Source organism: Ranitomeya variabilis, chromosome 5 (assembly GCF_051348905.1).
Source record: "Ranitomeya variabilis isolate aRanVar5 chromosome 5, aRanVar5.hap1, whole genome shotgun sequence".
NCBI lineage: Eukaryota > Metazoa > Chordata > Amphibia > Anura > Dendrobatidae > Ranitomeya > Ranitomeya variabilis.
Window position 1 is genome coordinate 339,988,061 of NC_135236.1, and position 25,950 is coordinate 340,014,010.

General features: G+C 47.2%; 1 protein-coding gene across 2 annotated transcripts in view; it reads right to left on the reverse strand.

Moving 5' to 3' along the window:
* Nucleotides 1-9,927: 9,927 nt before the first annotated feature.
* LOC143775980 (chloride anion exchanger-like) overlaps nucleotides 9,928-25,950 on the reverse strand; it is an 82,347-nt gene continuing 66,324 nt past the window's right edge. For both annotated transcript variants that reach the window (XM_077264805.1, XM_077264806.1), the window contains 3 exons: nucleotides 14,282-14,427; nucleotides 13,278-13,340; nucleotides 9,928-11,163 (listed from right to left, as the gene is read on the reverse strand). In XM_077264805.1, coding sequence (XP_077120920.1) covers nucleotides 11,140-11,163; nucleotides 13,278-13,340; nucleotides 14,282-14,427 — 233 coding nt within the window. In that variant the 3' untranslated portion in view covers nucleotides 9,928-11,139. The remainder of the gene's footprint in view (nucleotides 11,164-13,277; nucleotides 13,341-14,281; nucleotides 14,428-25,950) is intronic.

A 25,950-nucleotide genomic window follows, 5' to 3' on the forward strand; every position in this document is an offset into this window, starting at 1 on the left:
ATGTCATGTCTCATGCTTTTATACTAGTATCCGGTCGGCACACCGGCATGTCAATTAATCAATCCAATTGAATGAACACACATGAAAAATAAGCACAAAACAAACATGGTAATAAAACTTAGGCAAATATTCTAGTTGGATGGAATTACAATACCTGGCTTATACTCAAGTCAATAAGCTTACCCAGTTTTCCGTGGCAAAATTAGGTGCCTCGGCTTATACTCGGGTTGGTTTATACTTGAGTATATACAGTAATTCATGAATTAATAAAATTCACAACAATATATGCACTCTGTCTTTGATGCTCATGTGGATTATGAGACATCAATGATATACAATTGTATTACACATACGTGCAGGTGTATCATGGTACAATTGTAATAAATATATGCATGCAAAAATTGACTGGTATAAAATTGCAGTATCTAATATATAATTGCCTAGAATACTACTTCCTGCAATTTGTGCCAACTTCCGTGGCTTTGTCCGGAGCTAATGTCCGGAGCTAATGTCCGGAGCTAATGTCCGGAGATAAGTGACGTCACCAGTGTCCTACACCCAGGCAGAGCACAGGGGCCCCAGGCAGCATATGGGGCCCCAGGCAGAGCACAGTGGCCCCAGGCAGAGCACAGGGGCCCCAGGCAGCATATGGCAGCATATGGGGCCCCAGGCAGAGCACAGTGGTCCCAGGCAGAGCACAGGGGCCCCAGGCAGCCTATGGGGCCCCAGGCAGAGCACAGTGGCCCCAGGCAGAGCACAGGGGCCCCAGGCAGCATATGGGGCCCCAGGCAGAGCACAGTGGCCCCAGGCAGAGCACAGGGGCCCCAGGCAGAACATGGGGCCCCAGGCAGAGCACAGGAGCCCCAGGCAGAGCACAGGGGCCCCAGGCAGCATATGGGGCCCCAGGCAGAGCACAGGGGCCCCAGGCAGAGCACAGGGGCCCCAGGCAGCATATGGGGCCCCAGGCAGAGCACAGTGGCCCCAGGCAGAGCACAGGGGCCCCAGGCAGAGCACAGGGGCCCCAGGCAGCATATGGGGCCCCAGGCAGAGCACAGGGGCCCCAGGCAGCATATGGGGCCCCAGACAGAGCACAGTGGCCCCAGGCAGCATATGGGGCCCCAGGCAGAGCACAGTGGCCCCAGGCAGAGCACAGGGGCCCCAGGCAGCATATGGGGCCCCAGGCAGAGCACAGTGGTCCCAGGCAGAGCACAGGGGCCCCAGGCAGCCTATGGGGCCCCAGGCAGAGCACAGGGGCCCCAGGCAGAACATGGGGCCCCAGGCAGAGCACAGTGGCCCCAGGCAGAGCACAGGGGCCCCAGGCAGAACATGGGGCCCCAGGCAGAGCACAGGGGCCCCAGGCAGAGCACAGGGGCCCCAGTCAGCATATGGGGCCCCAGGCAGAGCACAGTGGCCCCAGGCAGAGCACACACCAAATCGGAGGCCGAGGGGCCCCGCCAACCAAATCGTAGGCCGAGGGGCCCCACCAACCAAATCGTAGGCCGAGGAGCCCCACGCACCAAATCGAAGGCCGAGCGGCCCCGCCCACCAAAGCGGAGGCCGAGGGGCCTGGCCCCGCCCACCAAAGCGGAGGCTGAGGGGCCCCGACCACCACATCGGAGGCCGAGGGGCCCCGCCCACCAAATCAGAGGCCGAGGGTCCCCGCCCACCAAATCGGAGGCCGAGGGTCCCCGCCCACCAAATCGGAGGCCGAGGGTCCCCGCCCACCAAATTGGAGGCCGAGGGTCCCCGCCCACCAAATCGGAGGCCGAGGGTCCCCGCCTACCAAATCGGAGGCCGAGGGTCCCCGCCCACCAAATTGGAGGCCGAGGGTCCCCGCCCACCAAATCGGAGGCCGAGGGTCCCCGCCCACCAAATCGGAGGCCGAGGGTCCCCGTCCACCAAATCAGAGGCCAGGGGTCCCCGCCCTCCAAATCGGAGGCCGAGGGGCCCCGCCCACCACATCGGAGGCCGAGGGGCCCCGCCCACCAAATCGGAGGCCGAGGGTTCCCGCCCACCAAATCGGAGGCCGAGGGTCCCCGCCCACCAAATCGGAGGCCGAGGGTCCACACCATCCAAATCGGAGGCCGAGGGGCCCCGCCCACCAAATCGGAGGCCGACGGGCCCCAACCACCAAAGCGGAGGCCGAGGGTCCCCGCCCACCAAATCGGAGGCCGAGGGTCCCCGCCCACCAAATCGGAGGCCGAGGGTCCCCGCCCACCAAATCGGAGGCCGAGGGGCCCCACCAACCAAATCGGAGGCCGAGGAGCCCCGCCCACCAAATCAAAGGTCGAGGGGCCCCGCCCACGAAAGCGGAGGCCGAGGGTCCCCGCACACCAAATCGGAGGCAGAGGGACCCCGCCCACCAAATCGGAGGCCGAGGGGCCCCGCCCACCAAAGCGGAGGCCGAGGGTCCCCGACCACCAAATCGGAGGCCGAGGGTCCCTGCCCACCAAATCGGAGGCCGAGGGTCCCCGCCCACCAAATCGGAGGCCGAGGGTCCCCGCCCACCAAATCGGAGGCCGAGAGTCCCCGCCCACCAAATCGGAGGCCGAGGGGCCCCGCCAACCAAATCGGAGGCCGAGGGGCTTCGCCAACCAAATCGGAGGCCGAGGAGCCCCGCCCACCAAATTGAAGGCCGAGCGGCCCCGCCCACCAAAGCGGAGGCCATGGGGCCTGGCCCCGCCCACCAAAGCGGAGGCCGAGGGGCCCCGCCCACCACATCGGAGGCCGAGGGGCCCCGCCCACCAAATCGGAGGCCGAGGGTCCCCGCCCACCAAATCGGAGGCCGAGGGTCCCCGCCCACCAAATCGGAGGCCGAGGGTCCCCGCCCACCAAATCGGAGGCCGAGGGTCCCCGCCCACCAAATCGGAGGCCGAGGGGCCCCACCAACCAAATCGGAGGCCGAGGGGCCCCGCCCACCAAATCGGAGGCCGAGGGTCCCCGCCCACCAAATCGGAGGCCGAGGGGCCCCGCCCACCAAATCGGAGGCCGAGGGTCCCCGCCCACCAAATCGGAGGCCGAGAGTCCCCGCCCACCAAATCGGAGGATAAGGGGCCCCGCCAACCAAATCGGAGGCCGAGGGGCCCCGCCAACCAAATCGGAGGCCGAGGAGCCCCGCCCAACAAATCGAAGGCCGAGCGGCCCCACCCACCAAAGCGGAGGCCGAGGGGCCCGGCCCGCCCACCAAAGCGGAGGCCGAGGGTCCCCGCCCACCAAATCGGAGGCCGAGGGGCCCCGCCTACCAAATCGGAGGCCGAGGGTCCCCGCCCACCAAATCGGAGGCCGAGGGTCCCCGCCCACCAAATCGGAGGCCGAGGGGCCCCGCCAACCAAATCAGAGGCCGAGGGTCCCCGCCCACCAAATCGGAGGCCGAGAGTCCCCGCCCACCAAATCGGAGGATAAGGGGCCCCGCCAACCAAATCGGAGGCCGAGGGGCCCCGCCAACCAAATCGGAGGCCGAGGAGCCCCGCCCAACAAATCGAAGGCCGAGCGGCCCCGCCCACCAAAGCGGAGGCCGAGGGGCCTGGCCCCGCCCACCAAAGCGGAGGCCGAGGGGCCCCGACCACCACATCGGAGGCCGAGGGGCCCCGCCCACCAAATCGGAGGCCGAGGGGCCCCGCCCACCAAATCGGAGGCCGAGGGTCCCCGCCCACCAAATCGGAGGCCGAGGGTCCCCGCCCACCAAATTGGAGGCCGAGGGTCCCCGCCCACCAAATCGGAGGCCGAGGGGCCCCGCCTACCAAATCGGAGGCCGAGGGTCCCCGCCCACCAAATCGGAGGCCGAGGGTCCCCGCCCACCAAATCGGAGGCCGAGGGGCCCCGCCCACCAAATCGGAGGCCGGGGGTCCCCGCCCACCAAATCGGAGGCCGAGGGGCCCCGCCCACCACATCGGAGGCCGATGGGCCCCGCCCACCAAATCAGAGGCCGTGGGGCCCCGCCAACCAAAGCGGAGGCCGAGGGTCCCCGCCCACCAAATCGGAATCAGAGGGACCCCGCCCACCAAATCGGAGGCCGAGGGGCCCCGCCCACCAAAGCGGAGGCCGAGGGTCCCCGCCCACCAAATCGGAGGTCGAGGGTCCCCGCCCACCAAATCGGAGGCCGAGGGTCCCCGCCCACCAAATCGGAGGCCGGTCCCCGCCCACCAAATCGGAGGACGAGGGTCCCCACCCACCAAATCGGAGGACGAGGGGCCCCACCAACCAAATCGGAGGCCGAGGAGCCCCACCCACCAAAAGTAAGTGCGGCCCCAAAAGTAAGTGCGCCCCCGGGTGCAAAAGTAAGTGCGCCCCCGGGTGCAAAAGTAAGTGCGCCCCCGGGTGTAAAAGTAAGTGCGCCCCCGGGTGCAAAAGTAAGTGCGCCCCCGGGTGCAAAAGTAAGTGCGCCCCCGGGTGCAAAAGTAAGTGCGCCTCCGGGTGCAAAAGTAAGTGTGCCCCCGGGTGCAAAAGTAAGCGCGCCCCCGGCCCCGGGTGCAAAAGTAAGCGCGCCCCCCAGTCCCGTGTGTGAAAAGTGCTGCTGTAAAGCTGGTAGCGCTGTTCAAGCACCATGTATTTCCTTCAGGAAATGCCCATCTAATATATAATTGCCTAGAATACTACTTCCTGCAATTTGTGCCAAGAAAGAACATACCAATATACATAGTTATTGATACATATTATTTATTATTTACATTATTGTTCTTAAGCAAAGAACCGTTGTTGTGGCATTTGCCACAACACGCAAAGTTGTTGTCTGATGTCTTTCATCACTCCCCTCATAAGCATGTTCATGGATCCTGTGTAACTGTACCTTAAATAACAAGAATTGTCAAGAGCTGGTGAGTGCAGCCATTTTTTGTTCTTTCTTACTATTATTTATTAATTGTATTATTCTTACATTTGAATAAATAAAGTATATATGGATTCTAGACTCCCGATTCTTTAGAATCGGGCTGCCATCTAGTAGCTGATATAATTAATTTACAAGTGCACACTGCAATCAAAACACAGGATCCTATGTCATAAATGCTTAAATAGTTGCTGCTATAAAATCAGTACATTACAGGTGTGATCATTATAAATACCAATATACAGTCGGCATTGGAAAGTATTCAGACCCCTTTAAATTTTTCACTCTTTGCTTCATTGCAGCCATTTAGTAAATTCAAAAAGTTCATTTTTTTCTCATCAATGTACACTCAGCACCCCATCTTGACTGCAAGAAAAACAGAAATGTAGTAATTTGGCAAATTTATTAAAAAAGAAAAACTGAAATATCACATGATCATAAGTATTCAGACCCTTTGCTCAGTATTGAGTAGAAGCACCCTTTTGATCTAATACAGCCATGAGTCTTCTTGGGAATGATGCAACAAGTTTTTCACACATGGATTTGTGGATCCTCTGCCATTCTTCCTTGCAGATCCTCTCCAGTTCCGTCAGGTTGGATGGTGAACGTTGGTGGACAGCCATTTTCAGAGATGCTCAATTGGTTTAGGTCAGGGCTCTGGTTGGGCCAGTCAGGAATGGTCACAGAGATGTTCTGAAACCACTCCTTTGTTATTTTAACTGTGTGCTTAGGGTCATTATCTTGTTGGAAGGTGAAGTCTTAGGTCCAGAGCACTCTGGACGAGGTTTTCATCCAGGATATCTCTGTACTTGGCCGCATTCATGTTTCCTTCAATGGCAACCAGTCATCTTGTCCCTGCAGCTGAAAAACACCCCCATAACATGATGCTGCCACCACGTTTCACTGTTGGGATTGTATTGGGAAGGTGATGAGCAGTGCCTGGTTTTCTCCACACATACCGCTTAGAATTTTCACCAAAAAGGTCAATCTTCATCTCATCAGGCCAGAGAATCTTATTTCTCATAGTCTGGGAGTCCTTCTTGTGTTTTTTAGCAAACTCTGTTGGGGCTTTCATATGTCTTGCACTGAGGAGAGGCTTCCGTCGGGCCACTCTGCCATAAAGGATCAGCTGGTGGAGGACTGCAGTGATAGTTGATTTTGTGGAACTTTCTCCCATCTCCCTACTGCATCTGCATCTTTTCTAATGTGTGCCTTACTCTTTAATTACCTTGAAAGGTAGCAGATATGTTATGACAACTGTTCTGTCCCATCAATCGGAACAACTTGTTGTTATGTATTTCTATGTTATGCATTGCATTCTTTTGTTGCTGTGGAGAAGCTCTGCCCTCTAAGTTTGTCCCCTTGTCTCTCCTATAGTTGATGTTAGCCCTTGCCCCTCCCTTCTTCTTCATTATCAGTCTGCTGTAGCTATCTTTGGATGCACATGTATATTTCTCTGTTTGGGATTACTTCTTCCACCTGCTGCATTGTACTTAATACACGATTTCAGAGAATATCAACTCTTTTTCTCCTGGACACTTATTACAGGTCAGTATGGCTGAGCTTAATCAACATAAAACTTAGCACTCAACTTAGGATGCTGGAACAGAAGAATTTATTTTGCAGTATACTCAAAATAAATTCTTCTGTTCCAGCATCCTAAGTTGAGTGCTAAGTTTTATGTTGATTAAGTATATGGCGTGGGAGCCTAACTATAGCGCCACTTCGTAGCTGTGCTCACGGTGTCGTTTCAAGTATGGCTGAGCTGGCACTGTCTGAGGAAACCTGGCATGTGAGTACAACAATCATACAGTTATCTAAGGGATTGATGGCCAAGGATTTAGAGACTCATACTGCCTTGAAGAGTCAGAATAACAACTGCCTCCACATGCTGGAGCCTAAAGAGGACCAGTTGCCAGTATTACCGCTCCCACCATGACAGCCGCAAACATCACCACCACTACCAACAGAAGTACAGGCAGATCAGCTACCATCACCCGCACACTATGGCCACCTGAGTGTCAGAATTCAAGGCAAGAAGTCACTTCCAGCCCCTGCTAGGCATGAGTACACAGGAGGACTAATTAAGTGTCCCTGGCAAAGCCATTCACAGATGGAGTCTGCATAATTTGGCACAAGTGGCCCATACCATGTGCACCCACAGGCACAGCTAAACAACCCTTCCTTTAGCTTTCCCTCCATCTCATCCTTTTTCACACAACCTCTGCCAGCACCCCAAGCTTATGCCCCCCCCCAATCTTGCCTCTCAGCCCTAATCCCCATTCACCTATCATTATTTGTAATGTGTCAGTTTTATTCTGTTCACCCCTATTTGCAATATTTTTTATACAGGAGTCTAATTTTTCTTTTTTTGCTTAATTTAAATCTCCATATGGCAATAATCTTCAGTTTGCCTGGTTAACTATTGAGTTCCAAATAAAATGTTAGCTAGTAGCCTGCCTTGTTTATTCTATTTCTCTTGATTCTTCTGGTGTTGCCAAAAAAAAACTACAAAAGATGAGTAAACACAACTTTAGTTTTTAATAAATTGTAGGGATTGACTCTCTCTGGTAGGCATTACGTAGCGTTCACACAGGCAATTCGGTTTGGTCCAAACAGGTGCAGTTTTGTTGCATCCATAAAACCAAGGGATTCAAAACCAAAAACAGCCTCTTCTAAGCACAAAGGTATCTCTGTAAATAAACAGTTCATTTAGCAGACATATATGTCAGTGTGGGCTCACCCAAAAAGGCCACAGTCCTTTCTCCCAGAAGAAACTTCATACACAGAAGCCCGATCCCCCCAGTCTAGGTATGCCCTTCAACCTGAGCTCTAGCAGCTTCCAGTGCCAAACAGAAGTATTCCATTCCAGGCACAGTTCACACTGAACAGACTACAGCTTCCACATGGTTCTCTGCAGCTCCAATACACAGACTTCTCAGTTTCCTAGCTGACCCATGCAGTCTCCATTCAGAGAGAGATCTGGGTATGTCTTTTTCCCATATATAGCTCATGTTTTGGCTGGTCACTCACCAACAGCACACTGGTCTGTGCTCAATCCAGCAGACTGACACCTATTAAACACAAGTTCTAGCAAAAAGCTAGACAGGTGCATCTAATCAAATCCTGCAAAGCTAGGACTTAAACCTTTCCTACATGGCTCCTCTACAAAATGTTAACATGTTTTGTAAGAGAAAATAAAAAATAAAACTTAAGGTAAAGCAACACAGGATTCTTGCTAAGGAGTTGCTCCCTTCCTATCTCTGATGTGAGAAAATAAGTAGTAAACATATCCCAAACATTAATTGTCAAAGGCTGTTGGTGTGTAGTGGCAACATGTGGGACAGGTATGGGATTTGGTTTGTGGTCTCCATCTTCACCCACTTCCTCAGGACATTCATGGATCCGGGTAAAATTGTGGAGGATAACACATGCCTTTATTACACAATTGACATTCACATACCATACAAAGCAACATTATACTGGTTCGATTGATGTAGGGTAGTAGAGCTGGTTGGCCTTAAAAAGTTTGTGAGCCTTCTTTAAGAAGAGTGGGCCCAATAGACACATGCAACATTGTTTTATGTTGGAAGACATTGCTAATATGGCTAAGCCTAACCAGAAGACACTCTTGGGCAGAAATACATCACCACATGTTGGTATTTTGGTAGCTAATAGCAGGTCTGAGTTCCTCCAACAGACAATCAAATGTCTGCTGGCTCATTCAGCAGTATTCAAAGAATTTATCTGGATGCCTGTGTAGCTCCTCATAGTCATACAGCCAATGGATGTGGCTGTATGTTGTACTATGGCTGAAGAGTGGATGTACCCTTGTGTTGGCACTGCCTCATCGGATTCATTATAACTGGGTAGCGCTCACCAAACTGGCAAGACAACACCCAATGAAAAAGGACTCACTCAATTTAGTTGAATGTGAAATGGAAATACTGCTTTTTGACAACCACTCAAAGGAAACAAGAGTAAAGGGTAATATTGAAGGGGATATCCCAACAATATGAATGAATGGACTCCCAATATGTGGCCCTGTGGAATGTGTTTTAAAGGTTAAGAATCAATCAAGCCCTAAAGTTATTAGTGTATTTTGATAATGTATGCTAGAAATCGCATTGCTTACAGAAGTCAAACAAATGTTATACGGTGGCAAGAAAAAAATTGCAAACTTGGATTGCAGTCACATTACACAGGGGATACTATATGGAGATCACTCATCTAACTCTCCTGTATGAGAATGGGACTGATTTTTCACTAGCTTTTGTGACTCCAGCCGTATTCTTTGCTATTTAGTGACTGGGAGTTAAAAACTCACCTGCTCCCATCGCTGTGCCATCTGCATCCACTGTCAGTCACTTCACCTTTAACTCGGTGATTAGTGCTGGCGACGGGGGGGGGGGGGTGAGGAGTGGTGCTGTCATCATCATTGAGTATTGCTCTCACCTCCCAGTCTGTAAATTGAACAGATTTACGATTTGCTCTAATCTAAAAAATGAAAGGCACCCTATTTAAACTTTCCCTACATCCTGTCCCTTGCCAATCATAAGTGTTTACCCGGTCAAGGCTCTTGATTGCTGACTGCTAATTCTTATACTTAACCAGGTTAATTTCTACTGTTTTACCTGGATTGATACTTGGACTTTACTCTGGACTTCCTTAGCCCTTTTCTTTCCTGCAGATTTTCACATTGATTAATGTCACTATCGGTTTGACTCTGACCTTGCGCTTTACTTTGCCCTGCCTACTCATTTTGTCCTTGGTACCATCCCCCAGGTTTTGACCAAGCATGTTGGCTATCCTGCTGCCGTCTTGCTTCACGGTCGTCCATTGCATCATCTACTCCTTGGACAGGGGCCTTTGCTGTAAAGACCAGATCCCTAGTATAGGGGTGCAAGGATGAACATCAAGGTGTCTCGTAGGAATAGCTAAGTGGTGTGGATAGTTTAGAGAAAGAATACATCTTAATAGTTGCCCGTATTCAAGAAGAGGCCCTGAAACCATGGAAATCTTTATATCCTTCAGTCATCGCAATGCTCAGTTGGGTTTATTATTATTTGTTTCTCAAAAAATAAAGAGACATGGCAAAAATATTTTGAATATTTATTTATATAAAACCGATACATTGATCATTGTGAAACATTTATTACATTTATAGCAATAACCCTGACTTATGGTTATGGCTAGAATTAAATGACATTAATAAAAACAATAAATTCTATATAAAATTGTTATATATTTTAGACCTGCTTTATGACAAAACTTTAGTTCTTTTGCATCTTGCACTAATGCCGTCCTAAACCAACTATGGACGTCGGTCTGGCGCACTGCAAAGTGCAATACTTAGACTACTTTCACACTAGCGTCGTGCACTGCACGTCACTATGCGTCGTTTTGTAGAAAAAATGCATCCTGCAAAAGTGCTTGCAGGATGCGTTTTTTCTCCATTGACTTGCATTAGCGACGCAGTGCGACGCATTGCCACACGTCGCAACCGTCGTGCGACGGTTGCGTCGTGTTGCGTCGAACCGTCGCCACCAAAAACTGTTGCATGTAACGTTTTTTGGTGCGTCGTGTCCAGCATTTCCGACCACGAATGCACGGCCGGAACTCCGCCCCCACCTCCCCGCACCTCACAATGGGGCAGCGGATGCGTGGAAAAACAGCATCCGCTGCCCCCGTTGTGCGGCACATCCACAGTATGCGTCGTATTGCGACGTGCAGTGCACGACGCTAATGTGAAAGTAGCCTTAGACATCAGTAGCGTCCGGCTCGGGGAAATAGCACAACTGAGTGGACACAACTGATGAATTGAAACCAGGCCTAAGCTGCAGTAACTGATCATAGCTCATAGCTCTGAAAACACAGTACATAACCATCACCCACAGAAAATAACTTACATAATACGTTTTAAATCATAACTGTACCTCAACCTTGAGCTTAACGCCAAAAGGCAGTGATGTGTAAGTAATCAATAAATTACCAGTGCTCCGTCTCCTATTGTGGGAATGAGCACTGTCCTACATAGTTTAATAGGAAGTGGGAAGTTGGGAACAATGGCTACATAATAAAATATATTGTAAATGCTATATGAATACATACAACTGGAGAAAATAATTTAGAAGCAACAGTACTGCAGAGTTTGAAAAAAATAATATACAAACTATAACTTTATGATTATTGGTTAATATTTTCATTGCAGTCTGTCTGATTTAATAAATAATGTTCCCTGTACATTTCGTCTGTTGAATATATTAACAGCATACATGAGCCAACGTGGAGTCTTCCACTAACAGGTACGATACCTAAAATTTTGTTTCACTTCCCACCTATAACAGAAGAAAAAATATTAGTAACTTGGATAAAGCCGTAAAAGCAATAGAAGCCATCGCTAGGTACAGATGGGTTGTTACATGCATTCGATCCACACTATTCCATGGTAGCTAACTCTCCTCTAACTCTCTAACTCGCTAACTCTCCTCTAATCTGTATTTGGCAATGGAAGGTGTGTTTTACTGATCACCTAAATGCACTTGTACAATAGTTAATCAGCACTGGACTTGACTAGGCAAGGAAATAAATTTCTGATGACTGGTTCAATGGGAGAATTGATACCAATTACGGTACTCAGTTTATGTAGATTGGAATCCTGATTCCGGTAGTTATTTTCTGTTTTCATATAGACTTTTAGACTTATTCCACTGTTTTAAATTTTAGGTGTAAATTAAAATGTAAGAAACTATGTGACAATTATATTTTTATTCATTTGCATCACCAGTGAAAGCTTTGCATAGATATTAAAGGGAACATGTTGTATAATGCAGTCCGATCTGTGAACAGCATGGTATAGAGGAGAAGCTGACCAGAAGGATATGTAGGTTTGTTGGAAAAGATTCAGGGTAACTTATTTGATTAATTAAATTCAATTATATTTGTATGTATGAGTTTAGTGGGTGGTCCTACTAAGTGATTGACAGCTATCTCTGCATGCAGTCATACAGGGAAGACTGTCAGTCACTGAATAGGACCACCTACTGGACACAAGGGTTATAATGAATAAAATGCAAAGTTAACTTGAAAATTTCCCACAAAAATGAATATCAATCTGATCAGCTGCTTCTGCAATGTAACATCCTGCCTGCAGATCAGATACCATTTTCAACATAACAGGTTCCCTTTAAGACACAACTGAGTGAGCTGAATGGACAGTGTCACAAACTGTAAGTCAGATCAGTTCAAGATGATAATTATAAAGTTTTTTTAAATAATTTGCTTAGTACCTAAACTGACTATTAAAGCACCTCTCCTGCGCTTTTTTCTTGTTGCACTGCTGGAGTGGCGCTTGAAATGTAATTTTCCTGCCCCATCTCATACTCATCTGCTGCTTCCATCTTTTTTTTTTCCTTTCGGTCTCTGGTGATAAGTGACCTGCCCTCAGCTCTAGTGCTTTATGGAGCAATGCAGAGGTCACTTTTCAATATAAGCCTATGAAAGCCTCGATCTGGCCTCATTCTGGCTCTCATAGACTTGCATTGAGCTCTTGTGACGCAACTTCTGACTTCCGACCAGTTAGAAGTTACAGGCACAAGATGGCATTGCGGGACTGGAGCGACATTAGTAAAAGTTGAATTCGTAAGAAGGGGAGTATAAGAACGTGGGCAAAGGGATTACATTTAAAGCACCACTCCAGTGCTGAAAAGAAAACTAGCTGGAGTGGTGCTTTAATCCCTTTACCCCAAGCCTGTTTTCATCTTCATGACCAGGCCAAATTTTACTATTCTGACCAGTGTCAATTTATGTGGCAATAACTTTGGAACACTTTAAGGGATCCCGCTAATTCTAAGAATGTTTTTTTGTGACACATTATACTTCTTGATAGTGGTAACATTTATTCAATGTGAGTTGTGTTTATTTGTGAAAAAATCAGAAATATAGCAAAAAAATTAAAAATTTAGCAATTTTCAATCTTTGAATTTGTATGTCCTTAAACCAGAGCAGAACCCCATATAAGTGACCTCATTTTAAAAACTATACATCTCAATGAATTCATCTAGGGGGGCTCCTGTTGAATTGAGCAGGAAAAGGAAGTACGAGATCCACTGCTGCCCTGACTTCCTCTTCAGGTTCGATTTGTCTGAAGGAGTAAACAGTGACGTCAGCGCTGATTGGGCGCCGTCGTCACATGTCACAACATCCACACGGGGACCCAAGAACTGCTAGTACCCACACAGCAGGAACAGCGCAGGCACGGAGAGTGAATATAGGCTTTATTATTTTATGGGGGTCAAACATTTTGTTCAAGAATGGATTGTCCTAGTAGTGGACAACCCCTTTAACTTAAACCCTGGCCTTGCTCTAATAGGAAAAGGCAATGCTACTGTGATCTATCAGGTAGATTACAGCTCAGAGCAGATGCTTTTATTAGGTAAAGGATTACACGTACCTTGATGTCATAATAGATGTTTTCTTTAGCAGCACTGTTGATGAAGGAAATATTGTTTGTGTCCTGTAACAAAATCATTGGGGGAAAAAAAGCGATTAAAAACTTTTTATGGAAATTTATCGAGGCATGGACATCACATGGATCCACCTTTCTCGCATGACCACTTTCATGACACTGACATTTTTTATTTAGATTTTAAAATAGGAGTAGTAGTATACTTCTTTAGGTGCAATGTATTATTGTACCTAATAATACAATCTGTATTATTAGGTACAATATTACCAGAGATCTCTGCTGGAGACCTCTGGTTGTCATTCCAACCCATCGGTGACCCGTGATCATGTGACGGGGTCACCAATGGGCGGGATTTCCGGTAAGCACAAGTTAAATGCCACTGTCAGAGATTGACTGCGGCATTTAACAGGTTAACAGCCGTGGGTGGATCGCTGTTAGTTGCTGTTAGTTGCTGTTAGTTGCTGTTAGTTGCTGTTAGTGTGCCGGGAAAGATGTGGGCTCAGCACCGGAGCCCATATCAAAGGGAGTAATTCCGACGTAGGTGTACTGTTACACACAACGATGGAAAGTGGTTAAATTCAGTCAAGTTTTTTTAATGGAATCCCTTTATTTTGCTTTTTTTTTAAACACAAAAAACACCAGGCAACTTCTTCCTGTCTCTTTCAGCTCCCCATAGACTTCTTTATTTAGTTAGTGGTGTCTTCCTACACACCAGAACAATGGTCAGGTCACTTTTCTTTTAACTACTTTACATCTTTTGAAACTTGAAACAGTTAAAAGGCAGTGAATAGACTTGAACATATGAATAGCAAGTTGTTTTAACATAGAAATGCCTGTGTTCAATATGTTGAGCATTTTTAGGGCCCATTATCACATGGGTTTCAGAAGGGACAAGGAATACATACACCCATGTACTTTTCCATTTTTCGGTATTTACTTCTATATTTGGCTAAAATAACTGCAGCCATTTTAGCAATAATGGAGTTTACCTTGTGTAGCGCATTTTTTAATGCGTGTTCCATGCCTTTTTTCTCCAGCACGTGAAGAACTGCATCATGGACAGTTAGGAAAAGCATTGACGTTTTAATGTTGTCATCAAAAAAAGAACTTTGCTTTAATTTTTCCACCACAGAATCTATTGGATGAAAATGTGCTCATGGTTACAAGTGAATTACATATGGCTGCTGTTTGGTGTTTGAAAAAAAAATTCATGATTTTATTGTTTTTATCCTATGTGACGGCAGACTGAAAAGTCATAACAATGTGGTCACGTGCTGACTAGACTCCTGCGTTTCTCTCAATTCTCATTTATTAAAGCAACACTCCAGTGTAGGGTTGAGCGAAACGGATCGTTCATTTTCATAAGTCGCCGACTTTTGGCAAAGTCGGCATCTCATGAAACCGAGCCGATCCCTGTGTGGGGTCGGCCATGCGGTACGCGACTTTCGCGCCAAAGTCGCGTTTCGATGATGCTAAAAGCGCCATTTCTCAGCCAATGAAGGTGGACGCAGAGTGTGGGCAGCGTGATGACATAGATCTCAGTCCCCACCATCTTAGAGAAGGGCATTGCAGTGATTGGCTTGCTTTCTGCGGCGTCACAGGGGCTATAAAGGGGCGTTCCCGCCGACCGCCATCTTACTGCTGCTGATCTGAGCGTAGGGAGAGGTTGCTGCAGCTTCTTCAGAAGCAGGGATAGTGATAGGCAGGGTACATAAAGCTACAAACCGCTTGTGCTGTAGCGATTTCCACTGTCCAACACCACCTTTTGTTTGCAGGGACAGTGGAAGCTACATTTTTTTTTCCTCAGCGCTGTCGCTCATTGGGCTGCCCTAGAAGGCTCCCTGATAGCTGCGTTGCTTTGTGTGTACGACGCTGTGCAAACCAACTGCTTTTTTCAAAGCACAAATCCTGTTTTTCCTTCCTTTCTGCACAGCTATCTTGTGTGTTTGTCCACACTTTTGTGTGCAGCAGTCCTTTTTATAGCTGCCTGCCATACTTTTCTGAGATAACTGCAGGGAGATAAATATTGGCAAGTCTGCCTCTGTGCCATTGCTGTGGGTGGCATCTCTCTCTCATTGTGTGGCACCGAAAACGAAAACCACTGTGTGATACTTGGCCATTATTTTTTTTTTTGGCTAAATTCTCCCTTTTCCAAAATAAAAATTAGTGGGAGATAAATATTGGCAAGTCTGCCTCCGTGCCATTGCTGTGGGTGGCATCTCTCTCTCTCATTGTGTGCCACCGAAAACCACTGTGTGATACTTGGCCATTTTTTTTTTTTGGCTAAATTCTCCCTTTTCAAAAAAAAAAAATAGTGTGAGATAAATATTGGCAAGTCTGCCTCCGTGCCATTGCTGTGGGTGGCATCTCTCTCTCATTGTGTGGCACCGAAAACCACTGTGTGATACTTGGCCTTTTTTTTTTTTTTTTGGCTAAATTCTCCCTTTTCCAAAATAAAAATTAGTGGGAGATAAATATTGGCAAGTCTGCCTCCGTGCCAGTCCTGTGTGTGGCATCTGTCTCTCATTGTGTGCCACCGAAAAGCACTGTGTAATACTGGGCCTTTTTGTTTTTTGGGTAAATTCTCCCTTTTCAAAACAAAAAAAATAGTTAGTGGGAGATAAATATTGGCAAGTCTGCCTCCGTGCCAGTCCTGTGTGTGGCATCTGTCTCTCATTGTGTGCCACCGAAAAGCACTGTGTAATACTGGGCATTTTTGTTTTTTGGGTACATTCTCCCTTTTCAAAAAAAAATAATTAGTGGGAGATAAATATTGGCAAGTCTGCCTCCGTGCCAGTCCTGTGTGTGGCATCTGTCTCTCATTGTGTGCCACCGAAAAGCACTGTGTAATACTGGGCATTTTTGTTTTTTGGGTACATTCTCCCTTTTCAAAAAAAAATAATTAGTGGGAGATAAATATTGGCAAGTCTGCCTCCGTGCCAGTCCTGTGTGTGGCATCTGTCTCTCATTGTGTGCCACCGAAAAGCACTGTGTAATACTGGGCATTTTTGTTTTTTGGGTACATTCTCCCTTTTCAAAAAAAAATAATTAGTGGGAGATAAATATTGGCAAGTCTGCCTCCGTGCCAGTCCTGTGTGTGGCATCTGTCTCATTGTGTGCCACCGAAAAGCACTGTGTAATACTGGGCATTTTTGTTTTTTGGGTACATTCTCCCTTTTAAAAAAAAAAATAGTTAGTGGGAGATAAATATTGGCAAGTCTGCCTCCGTGCCAGTCCTGTGTGTGGCATCTGCCTCTCATTGTGTGCCACCGAAAAGCACTGTGTAATACTGGGCATTTTTGTTTTTTGGGTACATTCTCCCTTTTCAAAAAAAAATAATTAGTGGGAGATAAATATTGGCAAGTCTGCTTGAGTGCTGCTCCTGTGTGTGCCATCTGTCTCAAACTATTGGGGCACAGAAAACCTAGTGTGTAACATTGGGCCTGATTTTCCTTTCAGTGTCAGGCACCTATAAAGGTATATATAAATCCTACAGAAGTTTGAGTTCACCTTATAAGTTGTTTTACAGTAACAAATAGCGTTACTTTGGTTACGTTTTGCAAACAATGAGGAAGTCTAGTGGAAGAGGTCGTGGCCGTGGGCGGTCATTGTCAGCTGGTAATGATGGTAGTGGTGGTGGAGCATCAGGTGGTCGTGGTAAAAGCAGTACAGCACCTAAGTCTCGAGTTGTTGAGCCAAAAACGTCGTCTGCCTACACAAGGCCTCGAATGCTCTCTTTCTGGGAGTAGGAAAACCACTTTTGAAGCCGGAGCAGGAGGAACAAGTATTGGCTTTCATTGCTCACTCTGCCTCTAGCTCTTTCGCCTCCTCCTCGGAAAGTGCCAAATGTCAGAGCAGTGCATCATCAGTGGATGCTCCCGGTCAGGAACAAGTCGCTTCCTTGTGTCCTTCACCCGGAACAACAGTGAAGGATGCGTCAGTCGACACAACAGGTTACTCCATGGAGCTCTTTACACATACCGTTCCTGGGTTAGACAGTGAAACAGTTAACAGGCCATGCCCATTAGAAGTTGAATCGGACATGGAGTGCACAGATGCACAGCCTCAGCCAGATTACTATGCTGTTCCTTTGACTCAGACCAGAACATTGCCCTCGCAGTGTACTGAGGCAGAATCAAACCCAGCGGAGACTATGGTGCCCCGTCACAAACGCTATACCACCGGCTTACACGGTGACACAGACGAAGTTGCACACGAAATAGAAGAGGAGGTCATAGATGACCCAGTTGTTGACCCCGATTGGCAGCCATTGGGGGAACAGGGTGCAGGCGGCAGTAGTTCAGAAGCGGAGGAGGAGGAGCCGCAGCAGGCATCAACATCACAACAGGTTCCATCTACCGGGCCCGTATCTGGCCAAAAACGCGTGGCAAAACCAAAACCTGTTGGAGGACAGCGTGGCCATCCAGTTAAAGAAGCTCAGTCTGCAATGCCTGAAAAGTTATCCGATAGTAGAAAGAGTGCAGTCTGGCATTTTTTTAAACAACATCCAAATGATCAGCGCAAAGTCATCTGTCAAAAATGTTCAACTACCTTAAGCAGAGGTCAGAATCTTAAAAGTCTAAATACAAGTTTCATGCATAGACATTTATCCACCATGCATTTGCAAGCCTGGAATAACTACCAAATGTCCCTAAAGGTTGCAGCACCCTCGGCCAATGAAGCTAGTCAGCAACGCTACATCCCTTCCCTCACTGTAAACCCTCCATTTCCCGCACCACCGGCAGTATCTGTGCAGCTTTCGTCGCCAGGCCAAAGCAGTCAGGGAATCACCAGGTTTGCAGTAGGAAACACTGCATGTAGGGCACCGGCAAGAATACCATCTCCAACCCTCTCTCACTCACCCATGTCCACCGGCACCACCGCTAGTTCCACGATCTCCAGCTCTCCAGTCCAGCTCACCCTACATGAGACTCTTGTTAGGAAAAGGAAGTACTCATCCTCGCATCCGCGTACACAGGGTTTGAACGCCCACATTGCTAGACTAATCTCATTAGAGCTGATGCCCTACCGGTTAGTTGAAAGCGAAGCTTTCAAAGCGCTGATGGACTACGCTGTACCACGCTACGAGCTACCCAGTCGGCACTTCTTTTCTAGAAAAGCCATCCCAGCCCTCCAACAGCATGTTAAAGACCGCATCGTCCATGCACTCAGGCAGTCTGTGACTACAAAGGTGCACCTGACAACAGATGCATGGACCAGTAGGCATGGCCAGGGACGTTACGTGTCCATCACGGCACACTGGGTGAATGTGGTGGATGCAGGGTCCACAGGGGACAGCAATATTGGGACAGTTTTGCCTAGTCCACGGTCAAGGAAAGAGTTGGCTGTAGGCTTTTGCCCCCCCTCCTCCTCTTCCTCCTCCTCATGCAGAAGCGAGAGCTCGTCCACACACCGCAGTCGCACATCCACTCCATCCGCAGCTGCCACTGTTGCACACCAGGTGTGCCATTATGGGACAGCTAGCGGCAAGCGTCAGCAGGCTGTATTGGCAATGAAGTGTTTGGGCGACAACAGACACACCGCATAAGGTCTGTCCGAGTTCTTGCAGAATGAAACTCAGTCATGGCTGGGCACTGTACATCTTGAGGCAGGCAAGGTTGTGAGTGATAACGGAAGGAATTTCATGGCTGCCATAGCCCTTTCCCAACTGAAACACATTCCTTGCCTGGCTCACACCTTAAACCTGGTGGTGCAGTGCTTCCTGAAAAGTTACCCGGGGTTACCCGACCTGCTCCTCAAAGTGCGCAGACTTTGCTCGCATATCCGCCGTTCGCCCGTACACTCCAGCCGTATGCAGAACTATCAGCGGTCTTTGAACCTTCCCCAGCATCGCCTAATCATCGACATTTCAACAAGGTGGAACTCCACACTGCACATGCTTCAGAGACTGTGCGAACAGAGGCGTGCTGTTATGTTTTTGTGGGAGGATACACATACACGGGCAGGCAGTTGGATGGCAGACATGGAGTTGTCAGGTGTGCAGTGGTCGAAGCTACAAGACCTGTGTCAAGTCCTTCAGTGTTTTGAGGAATGCACACGGCTGGTTAGTGCAGACAATGCCATAATAAGCATGAGCATCCCCCTAATGCGTCTGCTGATGCAAAGTTTGACGCACATAAAGGAGCAGGCGTCTGCAGCCGAGGAAGAGGAAAGCCTTGATGACAGTCAGCCATTGTCTGGTCAGGGCCGTGTAGAGGACGCGGTAGCGGGCGAAGAGGAGGAGGAGGACGAGGAGGATGATGGGGATGAGTACTTTTTGAATGAGGAAGCTTCTCCTGGGCCAACAGAAATTAGTGGCGTTGCAAGGCCGGGTTCTGTTTTTTTAAGGGAGACAAGTGACGTAGATTTGCCTGTAACAGCCCCTCCAACCAGCACAACCGCAGATTTGACAACTGGAACTTTGGCCCACATGGCGGATTATGCCTTACGTATCCTCAAAAGGGACACACGCATTATTAAAATGATGAGCGATGATGATTACTGGTTGGCCTGCATCCTTGACCCTCGCTATAAAGGCAAATTGCAAAATATTATGCCACATGAGAACCTCGAACAAATATTAGCAACCAAACAAGCTACTCTTGTAGACCGTTTGATTCAGGCATTCCCAGCACACAGCGCTGGTGATGGTTCTCAGTCTCACACAAGCTGCAGGGGGCTACATGGCAGAGGTGTTAGAGGTGCACAGATCAGAAGTGGCGTTGGACAGAGGGGTTTTCTGACCAGGTTGTGGAGTGATTTCGCAATGACCGCAGACAGGACAGGTACTGCAGCATCTATTCAAAGTGACAGGAGACAAAATTTGTCCAGTATGGTTACTAACTATTTTTCTTCCCTTATCGATGTTCTCCCTCAACCGTCATTCCTATTTGATTACTGGGCATCAAAATTAGACACCTGGCCTGAATTGGCAGAATATGCGTTGCAGGAGCTTGCTTGCCCAGCAGCTAGTGTGCTATCAGAAAGAGTATTCAGTGCTGCTGGTTCAATATTAACCGAAAAAAGGACTCGTCTGGCTACCCAAAATGTGGATGATCTCACCTTCATTAAAATGAACCACTCCTGGATTTCAAATTATTTTGCCCCACCTTTCCCGGCTGACACCTAGCTTTCCTATAAAAAGGTCTTGCTTGTGGACTGGTCTTACTGAGTGTTCCAATCTCTTAATTTGCAGCAGCTGTTTGTCCAGCATACGACATGTTTACACCTTCCCCAATGGGAAAAATCCCCTCACGGGGCCGTTGTCTCGCCACTTGGCGCAAGCACCCGTTACAGTGCTGTTTGTCTGAAGAGGTAGGTGTGCCCGCTTTTGGTCGACGGCACTGCCACTGGGTCCCTCATAGTACAATGTAGTGTCTCTGGCGGTGGTGGTGCGCACCCAACGTCAGACACACCGTAGTAACATGAGGGGCCCTGGGGCGGTACCGCCGGCCACAAGAGAGTTCCCCCCCCAGCTCAAACTGTGCTCTACCACGTGCAAAATTATCTCGCACAGCTCCACCAATGTTTAGTCTATGCGCTGACATCATTCAATGCCTGGCACTGACAAACAATACCAATTTGTTGACATCTATGATGCTAGTTAAAGTAGTCTGGGTCAGTGTCCTATATTGACACCAGTAAATACTAATTTACTGCCAAATTACTTTGTCATAAACTCTGCAGATGAGCCCACCCCTGTACCTAAGCATGCCACCCTTTTTTTATTTATAGCTGTTTTGCGAGACATTAACATGTATTTTTTTTTTGGAGTACTAACTGTGTCAGACACTCCTTGCAATCCTCCTCCACTGACCACAATGCTGCCTGCCTGTGTATCCATGTAACCGATTTAAAACTGCCATGAGCCTATTTGTTATTTTAGGCCTTTGTTAGCCTGTCTGCGGTCCCTACTTGCATTACTCCTCCACTGACCACAATGCTGCCTGCCTGTGTATCCATGTAACCAATTTAAAACTGCCATGAGCCTATTGTTTGTTATTTTAGGCCTTTGATAGCCTGTCTGCGGTCCCTACTTGCATTACTCCTCCTCCACTGACCACAATGCTGCCTGCCTGTGTATCCATGTAACCAATTTAAAACTGCCATGAGCCTATTTTTTGTTATTTTAGGCCTTTGATAGCCTGTCTGCGGTCCCTACTTGCATTACTCCTCCTCCACTGACCACAATGCTGCCTGCCTGTGTATCCATGTAACCGATTTAAAACTGCCATGAGCGTATTGTTTGTTATTTTAGGCCTTTGATAGCCTGTCTGCGGTCCCTACTTGCATTACTCCTCCTCCACTGACCACAATGCTGCCTGTGCATCCATGTAACCGATTTAAAACTGCCATGAGCCTATTGTTTGTTATTTTAGGCCTTTGTTAGCCTGTCTGCGGTCCCTACTTGCATTACTCCTCCACTGACCACAATGCTGCCTGCCTGTGTATCCATGTAACCGATTTAAAACTGCCATGAGCCTATTGTTTGTTATTTTAGGCCTTTGATAGCCTGTCTGCGGTCCCTACTTGCATTACTCCTCCACTGACCACACCAATGCTGCCCGTTTACCCCTGGAACCTATTTTACAGTGCATAGAGCCTATTTTTTTATTTTATTTAATATTAATAAAGCCATGATGGACTACGCTGTACCACGCTATGAGCTACCCAGTTGACAATTCTTTTGCGAGAAAAGCCATCCCACCCCTCCACCAGCATGTAAAAGACCGCATTGTCCATGCACTCTGTCAATCTGTGAGTCCAAAGATACACCTGACAACAGACACATGGACCTGTAGGCATGGCCACGGAAGGTTACGTGTCCTTTGTGGCGCAATGGGTTAATGTATTGGATGCATGGTCCACACAGGGGACAGCCCGGTAAGTCTGTCTGCAGTCCCTAATTCAAGTTGTCCTCAAATGAATAAATCTGAGCTTCAACCTTCTGGCTCTCATTAAGTGCTGTTTTTTAAAAAAATTGGTGGTTGGGGCCTACTAACTCTGTTTGCCGCTCCCTGGTGTTGTCCTCAACTGAATAAAGCTGAGCTTCTACCTTCTGGCTCTAATTAAGTGCAGTTTTTTTTAAAAAAAATTGGTGTTTAGGGCCTACTAACGGTGTCTGCCCCTGCCTGGTGTTTGTCCTCAACTGAATAAAGCTGAGCTTCCACCTTCTGGCTCTAATTAAGTGCTGTTTTTTTTTTAAATTGGTGTTTAGGGCCTACTAACGGTGTCTGCCCCTGCCTGGTGTTTTTCCTCAACTGAATAAAGCTGAGCTTCTACCTTCTGGCTCTCATTAAGTGCTGTTTTTTTCAAAAAAAATTGGTGTTTAGGGCCTACTAACGGTGTCTGCCCCTGCCTGGTGTTTTTCCTCAACTGAATAAAGCTGAGCTTCTACCTTCTGGCTCTAATTAAGTGCTGTTTTTTTTTTAAATTGGTGTTTAGGGCCTACTAACGGTGTCTGCCCCTGCCTGGTGTTTTTCCTCAACTGAATAAAGCTGAGCTTCTACCTTCTGGCTCTCATTAAGTGCTGTTTTTTTCAAAAAAAATTGGTGTTTAGGGCCTACTAACGGTGTCTGCCCCTGCCTGGTGTTTTTCCTCAACTGAATAAAGCTGAGCTTCTACCTTCTGGCTCTCATTAAGTGCTGTTTTTAAAAAAAAAATTGGTGTTTAGGGCCTACTAACGGTGTCTGCTCCTGCCTGGTGTTTGTCCTCAACTGAATAAAGCTGAGCTTCTACCTTCTGGCTCTAATTAAGTGCTGTTTTTTTAAAAAAAATTGGTGTTTAGGGCCTACTAACGGTGTCTGCCCCTGCCTGGTGTTTTTCCTCAACTGAATAAAGCTGAGCTTCTACCTTCTGGCTTTTGGCCTACAGTAGCAGATATTAAACTGCATTTGGCCTACTAGTGTGTTTGGGCCCTTAAAACAGTGTCTGCTGCTCCTGGGTTTGCTACTCCACTGAACAAAGCAATGCCGCCTGTTTAGTCCTGTTACCAATTTTGAACTGCATTTAGCCTACTTTATTCTTTGGCCCTATATCTGTTTCCTCCTCATCCTGCCCATTGCCCAGCCACTGCTAGATGAGTCTGCTGGTACATTGACCTACACCACTACATTCCCCTTGCACTCTACACAGCCAGAATCTGACCCTGCTGAAAGTAAGGTTCCCCTTCCCGCATGTTATACCACCTTACACAGGGACAAAGAGGAAGGTGCAGATGAAAGTGCAGGTTCCTTCATCAGGTGGGGGGGGGCATACTCGTTGGCGATGTCACTGGCACAGGGCCCCTCAGAGTACGCAAAAGTGTCGCTGCTGGTGGGAGGCGCCCCCGCCATGCAAACACACCGCTGTACTTTGAGGGGCCAGTGCCAATGCCAATGCGAACGAGTGGGCCCCCCTGCTTGCTCAGGATCACAGCACTTGCAACGTTGAAATACTTACCTCTCCCGGCTCCACCGCCGTGACGTAGTCCACGTTTCCTGGGCCCACTAAAACCTTGAACCAGCCCTACCCCCCACAACTTTTGCCAAATGACCCCCAATTTCCAATGCCCAACTATTATTATAAAGTTAATTAAGATTGACAAGCTTCAGAAACAAGAATGGATGTTTTTGGCATTAAAATGGGCACTGTAGGTGTTTTCCTGGCCTCCACTCACTGCCAACTATGCTTCCCCATTGACTTGCATTGGGTTTCGTGTTTCGGTCGATCCCCGACTTTTAGCGATAATCGGCCAACTGCACTCGACTCGACTCTGGACAAAGTCGGGTTTCACAAAACCCGACTCGATCTTAAAAAAATGAAAGTCGCTCAACCCTACTCCAGTGTTTTTTTTATTTATTTAATCACTGTAGTAGTATCACTAATACATGTTCCCTGCTCCTAGTAATATACTTACCAGCCTCTGGTTGATCCTCAGTACAAGCACTTTATGATTGTTGCAATATTACTACATTTGCACTAGGAGAGTATATTTACATGATCTTCCAATGCTGTATTCTTATGTAAATTGTGGAACTGCCTCTTACCCCAATCCCTTATTCCCAGGGCTTCTGTTGTGGATCCTATCTTTTCCTTCCTCAATAATTTTTGTGTATAAGATTATGTGTGTTACTTTTCATTGTATCAATAAAATCATGTTTAATTTTTGAAATCAGCTCTCCAATTATCTTTATTTAAAACTTAAATGTGTCTCTACAAAGGCACAGACTATGGGAAACAAACAAGGATAATTGGAATGGCTAACGTAGGAAGACAGATATGATGTTATTGGCATCATTGAAACTTAGTGGGATGATACACATGATTGACATACAAACCTTGAAGACTTTTTATCATAGGCATATTTATATGAACCAACCTTAAATCAATTGGTGACATTTCATAGATAATTAGATTTAACTGAGAGCTACCAAGTGCATAGTTTTACCTTGAAGGCTACAACTTATTTATAAGAAACAGGCTTTACAAGAGGGGAAGAGGTATTGTATTGTTTGTTAGGAAAGTGTATATCTCCACAGAGATCCAAGCTTCAGAGAATGGTAGCTCTATAGAAATTCTTTGGGTAAGAATACAAAGAGTAAAGAACAGAAAGGACACTATTGTTGGTGTTTACTATAAGCCACCTGGACAGACTGAAGATATGGATGAACTCTTTACATCAGATATCTTTGTTCTAAAAAAAAAGTAGGATATAGTGATCATGGGAGATTTTAACTATTCAGATATTTGTTTGGAATCTCTCTCAGGCAAAAGTAATGGGTATAGAGAATTCTTATCTTCACTCGCTGACAACTTTATCTTTCAAAAGGTAGACGAGCGAACCAGAGGATCTTCCATCATAGACCAAATTCTTATCAACAGGGAGGAAATGGTTGAGGCCATAAAGGTGGCTGGGAATGCTATCCTTGAATTTTGGATTACAAGAGGAGGAAGATCTGTAAGATTTTAATGAACTCAGAAAAAGGGAATGAAAGGTCCAATGACTGAATGTTCTAAAGGACAAAAATGTCCAAGAAGGATGGGAGATTTTGCTAAATTAAATTCTCACTGCTCAATCACTAGTCATCCTGAAAAGAAGGAAGAATTTGCAGCATTTAAAGAGACCAGAATGAAAATTCAACAGTCTGATGAGGTGTCTGGGTTTAAATATGGGATAATTGAAGAGAAGGTAGCGCTATTCGTGGATGATATTCTACTGTTTCTGGCTGACCCGGCCGCTTCCTTGGGGGGTGCCATTGGGCTTATTGAAAGATTTGGCTCTTTGTCGGGACTGAAGATAAACTGGAGTAAGTCAATTCTGTTTGGAGTGGATGACGTGGGGGAGGATGGGAGTGAAAAAAAAAGAGACCAGAATAGATGAACACAGAACACTTGCTAAAAAGGAAAGAGGTGGGCATAGCTAAAGAAGAATATAATGTCTGCAGGGAATACAGGGCAAGTATTAGAAGAGCTAAAGCCAGTAATGAAGTGAGGCTTGCAAGGGAGACCAAAAGCATTAAAATAGGATTTTGTGGGAATGTAAAAAGTAAAAGAAAAGTAAAAGATGCCATAGATAGGATTTTTACAGGATGAAAAGAGTGAAGTGGTCAAAAATTATGTTGAGAAGGCTGAACTTTTAAATTTCTATTTTGCATCTGTGTTCTCTAAGAAAGGAAAC